At 48.1% G+C, this 19,438-nt stretch overlaps 1 protein-coding gene across 1 annotated transcript in view; it reads right to left on the bottom strand.

The window, feature by feature from the left end:
• Positions 1-10,150: 10,150 nt before the first annotated feature.
• bmp5 (bone morphogenetic protein 5) overlaps positions 10,151-19,438 on the bottom strand; it is a 177,636-nt gene continuing 168,348 nt past the window's right edge. The window contains exons 6-7 of the mRNA XM_038800461.1: positions 15,253-15,363; positions 10,151-10,765 (exon numbers count right to left, since the gene is read on the bottom strand). Coding sequence (XP_038656389.1) covers positions 10,616-10,765; positions 15,253-15,363 — 261 coding nt within the window. The 3' untranslated portion in view covers positions 10,151-10,615. The remainder of the gene's footprint in view (positions 10,766-15,252; positions 15,364-19,438) is intronic.

Here is a 19,438-nt window from a genome sequence, read left to right on the forward strand (position 1 = left end):
AAGGAAGGAGATAATTTGGAACTCACTGAAATACATAAAATCTGACATATATCTCACCAAGCATTTCTTAGGTTAACTCAGATTAATACTTTAATGTTTGCAAAGAAAATTGGACAAGAGGGCAAGACCAAGAATACTGAGAGTTAGGAAAAATCAGTCTAATCACAATGAACAAGGCTAACAAGGATATGGGCGACATGGTGTTGCAGTGGTTAGCACTGTTGCATCACCCCTCAGGGAAGGGGTTCAATTCCAGACTTGGGTGACTGTCTATATGGAGTTTGTCGGTTCGCCCCTTGTCTACGTGGGTTTCCTTTGGTTTCCTCCCAGAGTCCAAAGCTGGGCAGGTGAGGTGGGTTGGGCCATTTTAAATTGCCCTTTGGCATCCAAAGTTTAGGTGGGGTGACTGGGTTTCCAGGATCAGGGTGGGGGTGTGGGCATGGGTAGGGTGCTTTTTCAGAGGGTCGGTGCAGACCTGATGGGCCGAATAGTCTCCTTCTTCAGTGTAGGGATTCTATGATTCTAATCAGGGAACTTATCCTATGAGTTGACCAGGAAGAACTGGTTGAAGTGATTTATTTAGACTTTCAGAAGGCTTTCGCCAAGGTCTCACACAGCAGATTAATTTATAAAGTACATCGGATTGCGGTTAGTCTCTTGTGATGGATAGAAAGCTGGTTAGCAGACAGGAAGCAAAAAATTTAAATAAATGGATCTTTTTCTGACTGGCAGGCAGTGACACGTCGGGTACCAGAAGGATCTGTGCTAGGACCCCAACTGTTCACATTATATATTAATGATTTGGATGAGGGAATTAAATGTATTATCTCCAAGCGTGCAGATGGTATAAAGTTGGTTGGGAGGATGAGCTGTGAGGAGGATGCAGAGATGCTTCAGTGGATTTGGCCAGGTTGAGTGAATGGACAGATGCCTGGCAGATGCAGTACACTGTGGATAAATGTGAGATTATCCGCTTTGGTAGAAAAAATAGGAAGACAGATTAATTGAATGGGTGTGAATTGAGAGAGGTGAATACTCAGCGAGACCTTGGTATCCACATGCATCAGTTGCTAAAAGGAAACGTGCAGGTACAGCAGTCAATAAAGAAGGCAAATGGTATGTTGGTCTTCATAGTGAGAGGATTTGAGAATAGGAATAGGGATGCTTTACTGCAATTGTATTGGCCATTGATGAGGCCACAGCTGAATTGTGTGAAGTTTTGGTGTCCTTATCTGAGGAACGATGTTCTTGCTATGGAGAGGGTGCAGCAGGCTTATTCCTGGGAGTGTGGGATTGTCACGTGAGGAGAGACTAAATTGGTTAGAATTATATTCATTGGAGTTGAGAAGAGTGAGAGGGGATCTCATAGAAACTTTTAAAATTCTAACAGGATTAGACAGGACAGTTTCAGAAAGAATCTTTCCGATGGTGGGGGAATCTAGAATTAAAGGTAGTTTGAGGATAGGGGGTAAACGTTTTAGGACTGGGGTGATGAGTAATTTCTTCACCCTGAGGGTGATGAATCTGTGGAATTCACTACCACAAAGTAGTTGAGGCAAAAACATTGTGTAATTTCTAGAAGGAATTAGATATAGCTCCCGGGGCTAAAGGGATCAAGGGATATGAGGGGAAGGCGAGTCAGGGTACTGAATCTGATGATCAGCCATGATCATAATGAATGGTGAAGCAGGCTCGAAGGGTCATAGAATCATAGAATTTACATCGAGTCTGCACTGGCTCTTGGAAAGAGCACCCAACCCAAGCCCACATCCCCACCCTATCCCCATAACCCAGTAATCCCACCCAACACTAAGGGCAATTTTGGACACTAAGGGCAATTTATCATGGCCAATCCACCTAACCTTCACATCTTTGGACTGTGGGAGGAAACCGGAGCACCCGGAGGAAACCCACGCAGACACGGGGAGAACGTGCAGACTCCGCACAGACAGTGACCCAAGCCGGGAATCGAACCTGGTCAAATGGCTTCCTCCTGCTTCTATTTTCTATGTATGTTTCTATGTATGAGTTGAGACACCAAGGCTATACTCAAGTTCCTTTCACTTTTGTTTAGGGGCTGGTTTAGCTCACTCAGCTAAATTGCTGGCTTTTACAGAAGACCAAGCAGGCCAGCAGCACGGTTCGATTCCCGTACCAGGCGCCGGAATGTGGCGACTAGGGGCTTTTCACAGTAATTTCATTGAAGCCTGCTCGTGACAATAAGCGATTTTCATTTCATTTCATTTATGTGGCCAATTTCAATCATTCAGTGAAAGATAGCATTGGCAGGAATATTCTTTTTCCAGTGACCACGCTCTGCCTCACAGTGATGCTCCCAGAACTGAAGTGAGAAATAAAGCTAAGTGAAAGCGATATTAGAACTCAACATTAAAAGCATAGTTACTTACCCATTTTAATAAAGTTCTTCTGGTGATTATTGATCGAAAGATACAATAAATTATTTCAAAATTTGCAGATCATGGGCTGGATTCTCCCCTACCCGGCGGGGTTCCGGCGTGATGGAGTGGCGTGAATCACTCTGGCGTCGGGCCGCCCCAAAGGTGAGGAATCCTCCGCACCTTTTGGGGCCAAGCCCTCACTTTTAGGGGTTAGGCCCGCGCCGGAGTGATTGGCGCGCCGCCGGCCGGCGGAAAAGGCCGTTGGCCCCACGCCAACCGGGGCCGAAGGGATTCCGCCGGCCGGCGGAGGTCCACGCATGCGCGGGAGTGTCAGCGGATGTGGATGTCATCCCCGCACATGTGCAGGGGGGGTCACCTCCGCGTCGGCCATCGCGGAGGCTGATGGCCGACGCGGAAGGAAAAGAGTGCCTCCACGGCATAGGCCCGCCTGCTTATTGGTGGGTACCGATCACGGGCCAGGCCACCGTGGGGGCACACCCCGGTGCCAGATCGCCCCGTGCCCCTCCCAGGACCCCGGAGCCCGCCCGCGACGCCTGGTCCCGCCGGTAATACCTTGCTTAATTCACGCCGGCAGGACCGGCATAACAGCAGCGGGACTTTGGCCCATCGCGGGCCGGAGAATCACCGGGGGGGAGGGGGGGATGGGTGCGGCGCGATAGGTCCCGCCCCCGCCAAATATCTGGTGCCGGAGAATTCGGTGGCAGGCGGGGGCGGGATTCACACCGGCCCCCGGCGATTCTCCAACCCGGCGGGGGGAGTCGGAGAATCCAGCCCCATATGAAGACCGTTGTGAACTCGGCCGAGTTTCACAACGGCGTCGGAGCCCGCTCCTCTCACCGAATTCACCCCCACCCGGGGGGCTAGGAGCGGCGCTCCGTTATTCTCGGCCGCTGGGCCTTGACGCTTGCGTCAAGGCGGCGCACCGAGAATGACTCGACGACGGCGCCTATGTGACGTCAGCCGCGCATGCGCAGGTTGGCCGGCTCCAACCTGCGCATGTGTGGCTGACGTCACGACGACTGACAGCTCGAACCCGCGGATGCGCGGTGGCCGTCTTTCCCCTCAACCGCCCTGCAAGACGTGGCAGCTTGATCTTGCGGGGCGGCGGAGGGGAAATAGTGCGTCCGATTGAGACGCCGGCCCGACGATCGGTGGGCACCGATCGAGGGCCTGTCCCCTCCCGAGCACAGTCGTGGTGCTCATTCCCCACCAGGCCCCCTACAAGCCCCAAAACGGGCATTTCACGGCGATTTCACGACGGCAGCGACCAGGTGTGGTTGCCGCCGTCATGAAACGGTCGAGAACGGCAGGCCGCTCGGCCCACCCGGGTGGGGGGGTGGGAGAATCGTGCGGGGGGCACCAGGGGATCGTGAAATTAGTCGGGGGGCCCTCCCGCGATTCTCCCACCCAACGTGGGGAGCGGAGAATCGCGCCCAAGATGTGAGGAGACTTGATGGAGGTATTCAAGATCCTTAGGGGTATGGACAAGGTAAATAGTGCTAAACTGTTGCTTTTCAATAGTACATCAAGAACTAGGGGGCATAGGTTTAACATATTGGGAAAAATTGAGTAGAAGTGATGTGCGGAAAAATGCTTTCATCCAGAGGGTGATTGGAGTCTGGAATGAACTTCCTGAGAGAGTGGTGAAACCAGGTTCGATTGAGGTATTCAGAAGGGAATTAGATTGCTATCTGAAAAGACAGAATGTGCAAGTTTACGGGGATAAGGCAGGGGAGTGGAATTAGATAGAAAACTCTTTCTGCAAGCCGGTGCAGACTTAATGGGTCGAATGGCCTCCTTCTGCACTGTGAAAATTCTGTGATCTTTAAAATTTCATGTCATCAGCTACATATCACTGGAAATATTTAGAGCCCAAGCTATAATCTTGGGCGGAATTCTCTGACCCCCCCCCCCCCCCCCCCCCCCCCCCCCCCCCCCCCCACCGGGTCGGAGAATCGGCGAGGCGGCGCGCGAATCGTGCCACGCCGCCGGGACGCAATTCTCCGCAGTGCCATCAGCGCCGGTGCTGGTTGGGGTATGCGCCGACTCTCTGGCCTGGGCCGGCACGGGCCGACGCGCCGATTCTCGGGGCCAGATGGGCTGAGCGGCCATCAGCAAACATCCGAGTCCCGCCGGCGCCGTTCTAACATCCTCTGAGCCGGCGGGACCTCGGCATTGAAGGGTCCTGGGGCGGCCTGTGGGGGTAGGGGGGTCCGACCCCGGGGGGGGCCTCCGTAGTGGCGTGGCCCACGATCGGGGCCCCCCAATCAGCGGTCCGGCCTCTCTGCCCCCCGGCCTCCTTTCCTCCCACTGCCGCCATTTGGTGTCGGGGCCGCCGCGGGGAAGAAGGCCACTGCGCAAGCGCTAGTTGGCGCCGGCTCAACTGCGCATACACGGACCCCGCGGCACCGGGTTCAGGCCGAGATCGACAGCTGGGCGGCGGAGGCCGCTCCAGCGCTGTCCTAGGCCCCTGTGGGTCGCAGAATGGGGTCCCGGAACGGGCGCTGTCGCGGAGTAAAACACGCCCGTTTTTACTCCGGCGTTGGCACTTAGCCGCCCGTTGGAAGAATCCTGCCCTTTATTTCTTGATCAATGCATTTGGGTGCAATAAAGAAAGCAAGTTACTTTGCTTTGCTATATAACCAGCACAGACCTTAATAAGGCAGAACAATCAAGCAGGACTTTCAAAACCTCCCAATAAGATTGTGATGGCACATATTATAGAAAGCAGATGTGCATACATGTGTTAGTAAGCTGATATAAGGTCACAAGTAGCACAAGCTTCAGGCTTGCAGTTTAGAATATCATCAGAAAGCCACAATTGCCCTCCAGCCGTGTAACTCATGGATGAGTTATTGATTAGGAACTCACTACAGAATAGCAATAGTAACCCAGAAAGAAACTTTACTGTTCAGCTATTGACTCTTAGACATCTTTTATTCTAGAAAATATATTCCTGTATAACATACATACAATATTGGTATACAACTTTCTTACAAAACAGTGTTCCAAAATATTTAACTATTTAATTGCCATTTTTTGCACAAGGATGCAGTTAAAGTAGACAGAAAGTCAATATTAAAGATTTAAAAGTTCCCTGATATTAAAAAAGCACATCCAGTGAAAAACGTGATCCTCCACAGCTCTTGAGTACTCTTTCAAACAGGGTCATGTAATCTTCAAAACTCGATAGAGAGCAATGACTATATGTGTTGTAGCTAAAGCCTTGCCTTTGAGTCAGGAGATTATGCATTCAAGTCCCACACCAGAGACTTGTGCACAAAATCTCCGCCAACACTCCAGTGCAGCACTGCCGGAGGTGCCATCTTTCGGATGAAACATAAGACATAAAAAGATCAATTTGGCACTTTTTCAAAGAAGGGCAGGGGAATTCTGCTCAGTGTCCTGGCCAATGTCTCTTCCTTAACCAACTCCTAAAAACCGATTACTTGATCATTGTCACATTGCTGTCTCTGGGAGTTTGCTGCCCTCAAATTGGCTGCTGTGTTTCCAACAGTAACCACACTTCAAAAGTACTCCATTGGCTGCAGAGCACCTTGAGATGTCACAAGAGGTGCCATGTAAAAGCAAATCTTTCTTTTATTCTTCTTTTCGCTGGGAAGGTTTTAAACTTAGGCATGTCTGTCTAAACAAGTTAAATGAAGGAAGTGTAGCTTATATGATAAATTCTGGAATAATTGTCTTATCAGAAGAACATAATGTGACCCAATCTGACCATATACTAAGTGCCACAACTTTGGCATTTTTTTGGAACTTGTACCCAAGCCGTTTATTCTGCACACAGGTGTCAAACAACATGATAAAGAAATAACTCTGAAAGTGTAACATCCGTCTTAAGTATTACCGTCTATGAAAAGCAATGTTCCGATTCTTCTTTATATAAAATGAAAAAAGCAGGTTAAAATAACTCTTTTGCAATCATGAAAATTTTATCGAGCGTCAAATAAACTGAGGATTCATGTTAAAGCTGGATTGAAAAAAATAAATATGCAGCAATACAAATTTGATCACGGGAAAACCTGTTTAAGATCTATTGAAAAAATTATAATTCTGGGCGCCTTGCTTTAGGAAGGATGTCAAGGCATTGGATAGGGAGCAGAGCAAGTTTATTATCATGATGGACTTCAGCTATCATAGAATCAAAGAATTTACAGTGCAGAAGGAGGCCGTTCGGCCCATCGACACTGCACCGGCTCTTAGTAAATGTATTGTAGAATCATAGAGTCCCTACAATGCAGACGGAGGCCATTCATCAGGTCTGCAGCGACCTCGCCCAACAACCCCACCCTATCCCCTTTACCTAGAAAACCCACCTAATCTTTTGGACAATAAGGAGCAATTTAGCATGGCCAATGCACATCTTTGAACTGTGAGACAAAACTGGAGCACCCAGAGGAAACCCAAGCAGACACAGGGAGAAAGTGCAAACTTCTCACAGGCAGTCACCCAAGGTTAGAATCGAACCCCGGTCGTTTCTACAACACCTCCACCCTATCCCCATAACCCAGTGACCCCACACAATACTAAGGGTAATTTTGGACACTAAGGGCATTTTAGCATGGCCAATCCACCTGACCCGGACATCTTTGGACTGTGGGAGGAAACTGGAGCACCCGGAGGAAACCTGCGCACACATGGGGAGAACTTGCAGACTCCGCACAGACAGTGACCCAAGCTGGGAATCAAACCTGGGATCCTGGAGCTGTGAAGCAATTGTGCTAATCACTATGCTATTGTGCTGCCTGTGCTTCCGTGGGGAGACTCGGGAAGCTGCACTTCTCAGAACTGAGAAAGCTCAAGGGAGATTTAATGGAGATGGCCAATATGTATCAGGTTTTGTTCAGAGAAATAAAGCTAAAGCTGTTTCCACTGTCAGCAGAGTCGATTACCAAAGAGCACATTGAGATAACTGGAAAAAGTATTGGACGGAGAGGAGGATAATCCTTCCTTTTTTTACGCAGCCAGGATTAGTGTAATCTGGATTTCACCCACTTGAAAAGGTGGAAGCAGATTCAATATTTACTTTCCAGGGATATTTTGATATATACATCTGAAAAGGAAATATTTGCAGGAATTTTAGTGATGGGAATATAATAGTGATGCTAATTGGAGACCCCTTTCTAAGATCGAGCACAAATATGATGGGCCAAATGGCCTCTTTCTGCACTGCCAGTTTAGAAATGCTGAAGTTATGATGCTTCCTTTTTGAAACGAGGCATCTGTAGTCTCTTTAACAAAGGGTCATCTGGATTCAAAACGCTAGCTCTCTTCTCTCCTTACAGATGCTGCCAGACCTGCTGAGATTTTCCAGCATTTTCTCTTTTGGTTTCAGATTCCAGCATCCGCAGTAATTTGCTTTTATTATACCTGTAGCCTCTACTGTGCATCTCCCCACAGCATCCGAGTTGAAATTAAGAATTGCCTAAACTATGGAGAGAGGGGCAGAGGGCAGTTTAATTTATATGCCTCCATCCTCTTGCATTAAAGCTCTGTGTTTTAGCCCATATTCATCCTATTACCTCCTTTAAATGGAACCTTTTAGATTTTCAGTAAGATGAAGTGTTGGTGAATAGTATGTAATGATCGAATTGTGTGAATAGTGTTCGATAGTATTCCTTATCGAATTAACCTTTACACCATTAATTGTAAACAGGTTAATTCCTGCACTACTAAAAGAGAAAGCAAGGTCAGAATCACATGTTCATATCCAACTAACCCACAATGGGTCAGAACTACAGGGGTGGCACAGTGGTTAGCACTACTGCCTCACAGCACCAGGGACCGGGGTTCGATTCTAACCTTGGGTGACTGCCTGTGAGACGTTTGCACTTTCTCCCTGTGTCTGCTTGGGTTTCCTCTAGGTGCTCCAGTTTTGTCTCACAGTTCAAAGATGTGCATTGGCCATGCTAAATTGCTCCTTATTGTCCAAAAGATTAGGTGGGTTTTCTAGGTAAAGGGGATAGGGTGGGGTTGTTGGGCGAGGTCGCTGCAGACTTGATGAATGGCCTCCGTCTGCATTGTAGGGACTCTATGATTCTACAATACATTTCTTACAAGAAGCTTTAGCCTAATGCATCAGAGTATTTTATGTTGAAACGTATTTTCAACATAAAATTCAAATTTAAGCTCAAAATGAATTTGACAATGTACCAGCTATTACACTTTCATGAAAGAAAACTGAAAGGGTTTCGTTTAGAACGAAAAATACTGCTTTTAACTTTCTGGTCAGCTTCAGGCAGATATCAAATACTTTGGGAAATACCAGATGTCATTGATATCATGAGTAATCAGCCTGGGAAAACATGCCAGGACAGGCAATCTCAATCATGCCAGAAAACCGCAGCCAAACTGGGACACATGGGGCTGGATTCTCCCCCACCCGGCGCGGCGGAGGGTCCTGGTGGGATGGAGTGGCGTGAACCACTCCGGCCTCGGGCCGCCCCAAAGGTGCGGAATCCTCCACACCTTTAGGGGCCAAGCCCTCATCTTTACGGGCTAGGCCCGCGCCGGAGTGGTTGGTGCACCGCCGGCCGGTGGGAAAGGCCTTTGGCGCCATGCCAGCCAGGGCCAAAAGGACTCCGTTGGCTGGCGGAAGTCCGCGCATGCGTGGGAGCGTGAGCGACTGCTGACGTCATCCCCACGCATGCGAGAGGGGGGTCACCTCCGCGTCGGCCATCGCGGAGTTTGATGCCTGAAACAGAAGGAAAAGAGTGCCCCCACAGTACAGGCCCACCCGCGGATCGGTGGGCCCCGATCACGGGCCAGGCTACCGTGGGGGCACCTCCTGGGGCCAGATCGCCCCACACCCACATCAGGACCCTGGAGCCTGCCCGCGCCGCCTGGTCCTGCCGGTAAATACCTTGTTTAATTCATGCCGGCGGGACCGGCATAACAGCAGCGGGACTTCGGCCCATCACGGGCCGGAGAATCGCCGGGAGGGGGGGGTCCGCCGACAGGCGCGGCGCGATTTCCGCCCCCGCCGAATATCCGGTGCCAGAGAATTCGGCAGCCGGCGGGGGCGGGATTCACACCGGCCCCCGGCGATTCTCCGACCCGGCTGGGGGTCGGACGATCCAGCCCATGGTCAGAGGAGCATAAGAGCAGGCTTAGGCCATTCGGTCCTCAATCCCTATTCTGCCGTTTACTTAAATCATAGCTGACCAGCACCTCAATCATATTTGCCTGCTTTTTGCCCCTTGATTCGATTGCCCAACAAAATCAATTGACCTAAGCCTTGAATGATACCCTTTACATTCTGGTAACATTCTGGTGAATCTGCTCAGCATCGCCTCCAAGGTTAATGTATCCTTCTTGAGGAGTGGCGCCCAAAAATGAACACAGTTCTCTAGGTTGGGTATGACCAAGGCTATGTACATCTGAAGGATCAATTGCTCTCCCTTGTATTCTAACGTATTGATAATATCTAATTTCACAGTGAGGAAGCTTCATGGTAAAGTTTAAAACGTGTCAAGGTAAATGCTCATTCCACTCACTGCGATAAGACCCCAATGCCCATTCATCTGTCCATCACAGGAATTCTACTTTCTTTGGAGTGAAGGAAGATGTTGTTACAAATATAATACTTTGAATTGCTGGACTGAATTGAGTAACTAATTAGAATAGTATTAAAATTAAGAATTAGTCATCAGGAGGATGGTACAATATTTCATATAATGGCCAGCAGGTTTGTAGAGACACGGTACATCATGGATAGGACAACAATTAGACAACTTTTTAATCTCCAATATTTATATAGTACAGTCTAAGAAAGAGATGAAGTGTGTAAAAATATTTTTAAATCCCTCTGTTTAACAAAAATATATATAGCAGGAAATCAGATAAGTTAATAAACCATTTACCACCTTTGCAATGTTTGTATCATAAAGAAAAGCTTTGTCTAAAAATGTACCAGTTTTCAGCTCTATTGAATAAATATTTAGTCAACCACAGTTGTTTTTCTGCACTGCCAGAAAGGACTGAGAACATCTGTTTTAGTTTTCCTGTAGTAAAGTAGTTAAATTGAAAGAAATAAATTATAGGCACAATGAGTACTATATACATAATACTGTACAAAAAGCACCTTCAAACCCAATTTGGAATCACTTAGTAAAAGTTTAAGGGTGGTTTAAAGATTGTATTTTTAATTGGGTCCCCTTTCTCTTTGAATTTCCAGGCTAGTGGCAACCACATGATCTTACAACCATGTTTCTATATTTCTTTAATATGACATTTGAACTATCATCAAAGTAAAGCACAGAGATTGCGTTTAGCTTAGTTGGTGCACAGCAAGGTTTGGGGACGTTGTCAGGGAACATCAAGTGAACCTGCGAATGGAAACAAAAGTCCAAAATAAGCAGCCATGTTTCAAATGAGCATCGGCGGAGAAAAATAACAGTTACTGAACGATTAAATGATAGATTGATTCACAAATAATCAAGGCCTCGGGGAAAAGCTATGCAGCGGAATTCTTTGTTGGCAGGACCCCCCGGTCCGCCCGTGGGGGTGGCCACAATGGCTGGCTGCCAGGAACGGAGAATGCCGCTGTCAGCGGGGACGCGCCGCGCTGGAAAACACAGCTGGTGGACTGGAGAATCCCGCCCAGGATATCTTAAATTAATTAAAAAGCACAGCTAATTTTCCTAAAACTAAATAAAAGACATAATTGATTCATTGGAAGCAGTTCAGAGTTTTACTGGACTAAAACCAGGAATGAACATAGAACATCGAACATTACAGCGCAGTATAGGCCCTTCGGCCCTCGATGTTGCACCGTCCTGTGAAACCACTCTAAAGTCCATCTACAATATTCCATTATCATCCATATGTTTATCCAATGACCATTTAAATGCCCTTAATGTTGGTGAGTCCACTACTGTTGCAGGCAGGGCATTCCACGCCCTTACTACTCACTGAGTAAAGAACCTACCTGTGACATCTGTCCTATATCTATCTTCCCTCAATTTAAAGCTATGTCCCCTCGTGCTAGCCATCACCATCCGAGGAAAAAGGCTCTCACCCTATCTAATCCTTTGATCATCTTGTATACCTTAATTAAGTCACCTCTTAACCTTCTTCTCTCCAACGAAAACAGCCTTAAGTCCCTCGGCCTTTCCTCATAAGATCTTTTCTCCATACCGGGCAACATCCTGGTAATTCTCCTCTGCACCCTTTCCAATGCTTCCACATCCTTCCTATAATGCGGCGACCAGAACTGCACACAATATTCCAAATGCGGCTGCACCAGAGTTTTGTACAGCTGCAACATGACCTCATGGCTCCAAAACTCAATCCCTCTACCAATAAAAGCTAACACACCGTACGCCTCTTAACAACCCTATCAACCTGGGTGGCAACTTTCAGGGATCTATGTACATGGACACCGAGATCTCTCTGCTCATCCACACTACCAAGAATCTTACCATTAGCCCGGTACTCTGTATTCCTGTTACTCCTTCCAAAATGAATCACCTCATACTTTTCTACATTAATCTCCATTTGCCACCTCTCAGCCCAGCTCTGCAGCTTATCTATGTCCCTCTGTAACCTGCAACATACTTCCGCACTGTCCATAACTCCACCGACTTTACTGTCATCTGTAAATCTACTCACCCATCCTTCTACGCCCTCCTCCAGGTCATTTATAAAAATGACAAACAGCAGTGGCCCCAAAACAGATCCTTGTGGTACACCACGAGTAACTGAACTCCAGGTTGAACATTTCCCATCAACCACCACCCTCTGTCTTCTTTCAGCTCGCCAATTTCTGATCCAAACTGCTAAATCACCCTGTATCCCATGCCTCCGTATTTTCTGCAATAGCCTACCGTGCGGAACCTTATCAAACGCTTTACTGAAATCCATGTACACCACATCAACTGCTTTACCCTTGTCCACCTGTTTGGTCACCTTCAAAGAACTCAATGAGGTTTGTGAGGCATGACCTACCCTTCACAAAACCATGTTGACTATCTCTAATCAAATTATTCCTTTCTAGATGCTTATAAATCGTATCTCTTATAAACCTTCCAAGAATTTGCCCACAACAGAAGTAAGGCTCACTGATCTATAGTTACCCGGGTTGTCTCTACTCCCCTTCTTGATAAAGGGGACAACATTTGCTATCCTCCAGTCTTTTGGCACTATTCCTGTAGACAATGATGACAGAAAGATCAAAGCCTAAGGCTCAGCAATCTCCTCCCTAGCTTCCCAGAGAATCCTAGGATAAATCCCATCCGGCCCAGGGGAGTTATCTATTTTCACACTTTCCAGAATTGCTAACACCTCCTCCTTATGAACCTCAAGCCCTTCTAGTCCAGTAGCCTGTATCTCAGTATTCTCCTCAACAACATTGTCTTTATCCTGTGTGAATACTGATGAGAAATATTCATTTAGCACCTCTCCTATCTCCTCGGACTCCACGCACAACTTCCCACTACTGTCCTTGACTGGCCCTACACTTACCCTAGTCATTCTTTTATTCCTGACATACCTATAGAAAGCTTTAGGGTTATCCTTGATCCTACCTGCCAAAGACTTCTCATGTCCCCTCCTGGCTCTTGTTAGTTCTCTCTTTAGGTCCTTCCTAGCTAACTTGTAACTCTCGAGCGTCCAAACTGAACCTTCACGTCTCATCTTTACATAAGCTTCCTTCTTCCTCTTGACAAGTGATTCAACTACTTTCGTAAACCACGATTCCCTCGCTCGATCACTTCCTCCCTGCCTGACAGGTACATACTTATCAAGGACACGCAGTAGCTGTTCCTTAAACAAGCTCCACAATTCAATTATGCCCATCCCCTGCAGTTTCCTTCCCAATCATATGCTTCCTAAGTCTTGCGTCATCACATCATAATTGCCTTTCCCCCAGCTATAACTCTTGTCCTGCGGTATATACCTATCCCTTCCAAGCGCTAAAATAAACGTAACCGAATTGTGATCACTATCACCAAAGTGCTCACCTACCTCCAAATCTAACACCTGTCCTGGTTCATTACCCAGTACCAAATCCAGTATGGCCTCTCCTCTTGTTGGCCTATCTACATACTGTGTCAGGAAACCCTCCTGCACACATTGGACAAAAACAGATCCATGTAAAGTACTCGAACTATAGAATTTCCAGTCAATATTTGGAAAGTTAAAGTCCCCCAAAACAACTACCCTGTTACTTTCGCTCCTATCCAGAATCATCTTTGCAATCCTTTCCTTTACATCTCTGGATCTTTTCAGAGGCCTATAGAAAACTCCCAACAGGGTGACATCTCCTTTCCTGTTTCTAACCACAGCTCATACTACCTCAGTAGACGAGTCCTCATCAAACGTCCTTTCTGCCACCATAATACTGTCCTTGACTAACAATGCCATCCCTCCCCCTCTTTTACCACCTTCCCTGAGCTTACTGAAATATCTAAACCCCGGAACCTGCAACAACCATTCCTGTCCCTGCTCTATCCATGTCTTCGAAATGGCCACAACATCGAAGTCCCAGGTACCAACCGATGCTGCAAGTTCACCCACCTTATTCTGGATGCTCGTGACTATGAAGTAGACACACTTTAAACCACCTTCCTGCCTGCCGGTACACTCCTGCAACCTTGAAACCTTACTCATGACATCACTACTCTCAACCTCCTCTATACTGGAGCTACAATTCAGGTTCCCTACCCCCTGCTGAATTAGTTTAAACCTTCCCGAAGAGCAGTAGCAAATTTCCCCCCAGGATATTGGTACCGCTCTGGTCCAGGTGCAGACCATCCCATTTGTAAAGGTCCCACCTACCCCAGAATGAGCCCAATTATCCAGGTATCTGAAACCCTCCCTCCTGCACCATCCCTGTAGCCACGTGTTCAACTGCTCTCTCTCCCTATTCCTCATCTCGCTAACACGTGGCATGGGTAACAACCCAGAGATAATAACTCTGTTCTAGCTCTAAGATTCCACCCTAGCTCCCTGAATTCCTGCCTTACATCCCTATCTCTTTTCCTACCTATGTTGTTGGTGCCTATGTGGACCACAACTTGGGGCTTCTCCCCCGCCCCCTTAAGGATCCCGAAAACACGATCCGAGACATCACGGACCCTGACACCTGGGAGGCAGCACACCAACAGCGAGTCTCTCTCATTCCCACAGAATCTCCTATCTATCCCCCTAACTATGGAGTCTCCAATAACTAATGCTCTACTCCTCTCCCCCTTCCCTTCTGAGCAACAGGGACAGACTCTGTGCCAGAGACCCATGGCTTACCCCTGGTAAGTCGCCCCTCACAAGTATCCAAAGCGGTAGTCTTGTTACTAAGGGGAACGACCACAGGGGATCCCTATACTGACTGCTTCCTCCCAGCCCCTCTCACCATCACCCATCTATCTTCATTCTTCGGTGTAACTACATCTCTGAAGCATCTATCGATGACCACCTCTGCCTCCCAAATGATCCGAAGTTCATCCAACTCCAACTTCAGTTTCCTAACGCGGTTTCTGAGGAGCTGGAGATGGGTGCACTTCCCACCAATCAGTAGTGTCACTGACGGCGTCCATCATGAGTGGGAAGGTTAGACAGGCTAGGTTTGCATCCACTGGAGTTTAGAAGAGTGAAAGGTGACTTGATTGAGATATAATATCCTGAGGGGAATTGATAACCTTGAGACAATTTAACGAAATTTGATGCTTTTCTCACCATTAGCTGCAAAGGCTCATAAATTCCTCCAACTGCATTCAAATTGTGCAAAAGGGCTTCAGCAGATCTGAATAGGTTGGTGAACCTCCATCTCAACACAACTATGCATTTATATATGAAATCTGCAGATTAAGGCACGTACCAGAGTTTGCACAATTGCATGGTTTGTAGCGTTCATGTGGGCGTTGAGAGGAAATGAACACTCTCCATCACAGTAGAAAGCAGCATAGCCCTCTGGTGCTATGATCCAATCCTAAATGCACACAATTTAGGCAAGTTAAATTGTGCCTATTTCAAAACAGTAAAAATAACTACCTTTTCTTGCTGAAAAATCCATTAAAGCGATGTTAGATACCACAAACACTGCTTTTCTAGGTTAAATCAATTTAAATTAAGCATTTTGCGTATTATTTTTAAAGTGTGCCGTCATTTTTTGCATGTGCTAAACACCTTTGGGGAAATTGTCAATGAGCAAATGTTTTGAGCACCAGTGTACTATTTTAAGTACTTTACAATACCCACTTTAACCTCTCCATCCTGAATATCTATTGTTCGAAAAAACAGTCGTCCCAAAATCTTTTTGAGCATACCTAAGCATTATTTTAGTGCACATTAAGAAGCCTTCCAACACCAGGTTAACGTCCAACAGGTTTGCTTCAAATCACTGGCTTTGGGAGCACAGCTCCTACCTCAGGTGAATGAAGAGGTGGGTTCCACAAACATATATAGAGACAAATTCAATGATGCAAGATGATACTTTGAATGCGAGGTATTTGCAGGTAATTACGTCTTTACAGGTCCAGATGGAACAACTGGAGAGAGGGTTAAAGAGACAGGTTAAAGAGGTGTGAATTGTCTCAAGTCAGGACAGTTGGTAGGATTTCACAAGCCCAGGACAGACGGTGGGGGGCTGAATGTAATGAGACATGAATCCAAGGTCCCAGTTGAGGCCGTACTCATGTGTGTGGAACTTAGCTATCAGTTTCTGCTGGGCGATTCTGCATTGTCACGCATCCTGAAGGCCACCTTGGAGAACACTTACCCGAAGATCAGAGGCTGAATGCCCTTGACTGCTGAAGTGTTCCTCGACTGGAAGGGAACATTGCTGCCTAGCGATTGTCACGTGATGTCCGTTGATCCATTTTCGCAGCATCTGCTTGGTCTCGCCAATGTGCCACATGTATTTTAGAGCGGTTTTGAGGGTGTGGAAACAGGAAAGGTGCAGGCCAGGATTTCCTGGCCACCATTGTGGCAGAACACATTGCGGGAGGTTCAGCAGCCCAACCAAAAGTCCTTTGAACCTTCGGCAGGACTGGGCTATCTCGGTGGTGGGCTGGCCTGAAAAATCCCGCAAATGTTTTGCGGCGGCTGAGGTGGCTCACCATTGGCTGGAGGCGATTCCGCTGCTGTCAACAGGGCTTCTCATTGTTTGCACCCTTCGCCGGCGGGGGAATCGCCAATAGCAGGACCGGAAGATCCTGCTGGTGGGAATGGCTGGATAATCCCGCCTATTGTATTTGGATAATTGAAATAATTTGTTTTCTGCTTTACATGTTTTATCACAACTTCATGTTTCAGCTAAAAATGCATGGGCAGAATTTTCGGCAAGAAAATTGGTGCAATTCCCCTCAACCCCAGTGGTGCGATCGGACCGCAATTTTCAGATACTTTGAATTTTTAATACCCCCCACCCCATGTGAGAAACCTCATGCCTGAGGCACAAAATGTCTGATTCACTCATCCTGCACGTCAACTGAGCACTTTAATAAAGGTTGCTGCATTTAATCGTCTCCACAGCACTTTCTCTCATTTTAAACCAGGTGTATGGCAGCAAGGAAACCAGCTCCTAAATTAATGGAAGAGGCCCTCAGCCATTTTTTGGGTGCTGTGGGGGAAAGGCGGGCTACAATATACCTTCAGGCCCCAGGACTAGATCTCCAACCAGCATCCTCAACCCAGCCCCCAGCATTCCTCACCATAGCCCCTCCCTGCTTAGGCGTAGTGCCCACACATGCCTGACGTCATCGACCTGCCAAGCGCCCAGCTCACATTATCCCCATTTGTGTTCCTGCAGAAGAAGATCACTCACAACCTCCGAGTGAGAAAACGGGCAGTGGGATGCCCAAGCTGAGGATCCTGACTCCGTACAAGGAGAGAGCAATAGAGCTCATAGGGGAGGAATAGGTGCGAGCCTGCTCTGAGAGCAAGGTGGGCCTGCAAGAAAAAAGTGAGGAGCCACTGAACCTTCATCCAGAAGACTCGTCTCGAGTCAGTTCAGCACATGTAGTTGGGGGTCTTTATAGGTTGCAACACCTGCACATGTGACTGAATTAAATATTATTGTCCTTCACCACATAAACACCTCACATTGTTCAACCCTCCTCCCAGTGACACAGTGCTTCTTCCCATCGAGACATAGTTGTTCTCAGAGGCCCTCAATGTCAAGTAGACGGTGTGGCCCACTCATTGTGAAAGTTTCATTAGCAGTGATAGGAGTCAGGTATGATTCAGTGAACTCTATCTAGACCCTTGGCCCTAATCTCCCTCCAGAGCTAAGGGACAAAGGAATGTGGGACTGACTCTCACTCCGACATGAGCCAGACAGTCAGCGTGCTGGCAGCAGACAGACTGGAGTCAGACATCAGCAATAGCTGAGAAGCATCACAGACCGTTCCTCACTGCGCGTTGTCATTACCCTCCTGCATTGACCAGGCAGCAGACACTCAAGGACTCCCCAGCCCCAGCACCCTGATGAGTAAGATCTCTGCAACCTTCAAATCCTGGTCGTAGAGTTGTGTGGGGGGGGGGGGAATGTTGCGCTGTCAGACAACATGATGGTCCTACTCTATGAAGTGGGAGGAGATGAGGGCCTCTCTCGCCCTCCTGCCCACGCGCACCCCAGCAGTTCTTCATCCGCACCTTTCGAGGACACGTGCGGCTCCTCCAGCTCTTCCTCATGAAGGTCACCGGCCCCACTGCAGTGCCAGGTTATGTAGGGTACACAAAACCACCACGATGTGGGAGACACTGTCGAGGCAGTGGAAGCGCACCTTCAGGAGCCCGATTCACTGCTCTGTCACAGACCTGATGAGCTTCGCTGTACCGGCTCTCTCTGTCTCTGGCCTCCGGAGTGGCATCGTCAGCCAAGACCTTAGGGTATATCCCTTGTCCCCAACAAGCCATCCCTGCAGCCTGGGGTGACTCTCAAAAATGCCAGGGTTCTGCGATTGCCCAAAAGAGAAATTCCCATGCACGCTCCCAGGTAAAGTTGCACACATGTGCAGGAATCACATCTGGTAGGCACACCAGCTGCATGTTGAGTGAGTGGAACCCCTTCCTGTTTTTGAAGGGGACTTTCTGATGCCATGGGGCATGTAGAGTGACATGGGTGCAGTCGATCACTCCCACACCAGCTATGTGCCAGATCCCGTAACCCCCTCGTCTTGCTGGGCCTGGTCGAGGTCAAATTAATAAAATCCAAAGCCCTTGCATAGAAGACAGTTGTTACCTCAAGGATGCACTTGTGGGCGGATGCCTGAGAGATGCCACACAGGTCATCCAAGGAGTCCTGGAACAATCCCGTTGTATAAAGGTTGAAGGCTGGCGTGACCTTCATGGCCACAGTGAGCGGGTGTCGTCCACTGCCACATGGCGCCAAGTCAGTAAGGAAGTGGCACAGGTACAACACAGCCTCCCTCATGAGGCGGAGGATCCTAGAGCACATGCTACCCAACAGCTCCACGAAGGACACTCGGGTCCTGTACACCCTCGATCTCCTTCTGTACCTTTGGGCCCCCTGCACGGTGGTGTGCCCTCGGCCTCTGAACCTCCCTGCACTCCCCTGGTCTCCTGCTGTTGGGTCTGCCCTGGGCACCGCTGCATATTGCTGCTTGAATCTATGTTCCTCCAGCACTGTAATAATAGCTAGTTCCACTGGCTCCATACCGACATCGTTTGGTTACTTGTGAGGGATAAGAGAGCGAGGCAGTCAGATTGGGGTCGAAGCTGGATAACATCATTACCTCTCCTGACCCATTAGCCTCCCAGATCTGGGAGCAGTCAGTCCCACACTTTATCCGGTGGCGGGATCACATGGCTACTCCCAGTGCCATGTGATCCCGTGCATCCTGAACCCTGAGTATTCATTCCATTCTTTGACTTTGAGACTGTGGGCAGCTGACATTGTTATGGGTTAACTGTTGATGACCAATTAGTTTGACAAGCACGAGTATCAACCACGCCCACCCCACCCTCCACCCACCCTCTCCTCCCCCCAAGCTGGGAACCATGTTGTTTTCTCTTTCAGGGTCTCATCTACTCAGCCCATT

This window comes from Scyliorhinus canicula, chromosome 6 (genome assembly GCF_902713615.1).
Source record: "Scyliorhinus canicula chromosome 6, sScyCan1.1, whole genome shotgun sequence".
NCBI classification, from domain to species: Eukaryota; Metazoa; Chordata; class Chondrichthyes; order Carcharhiniformes; family Scyliorhinidae; genus Scyliorhinus; species Scyliorhinus canicula.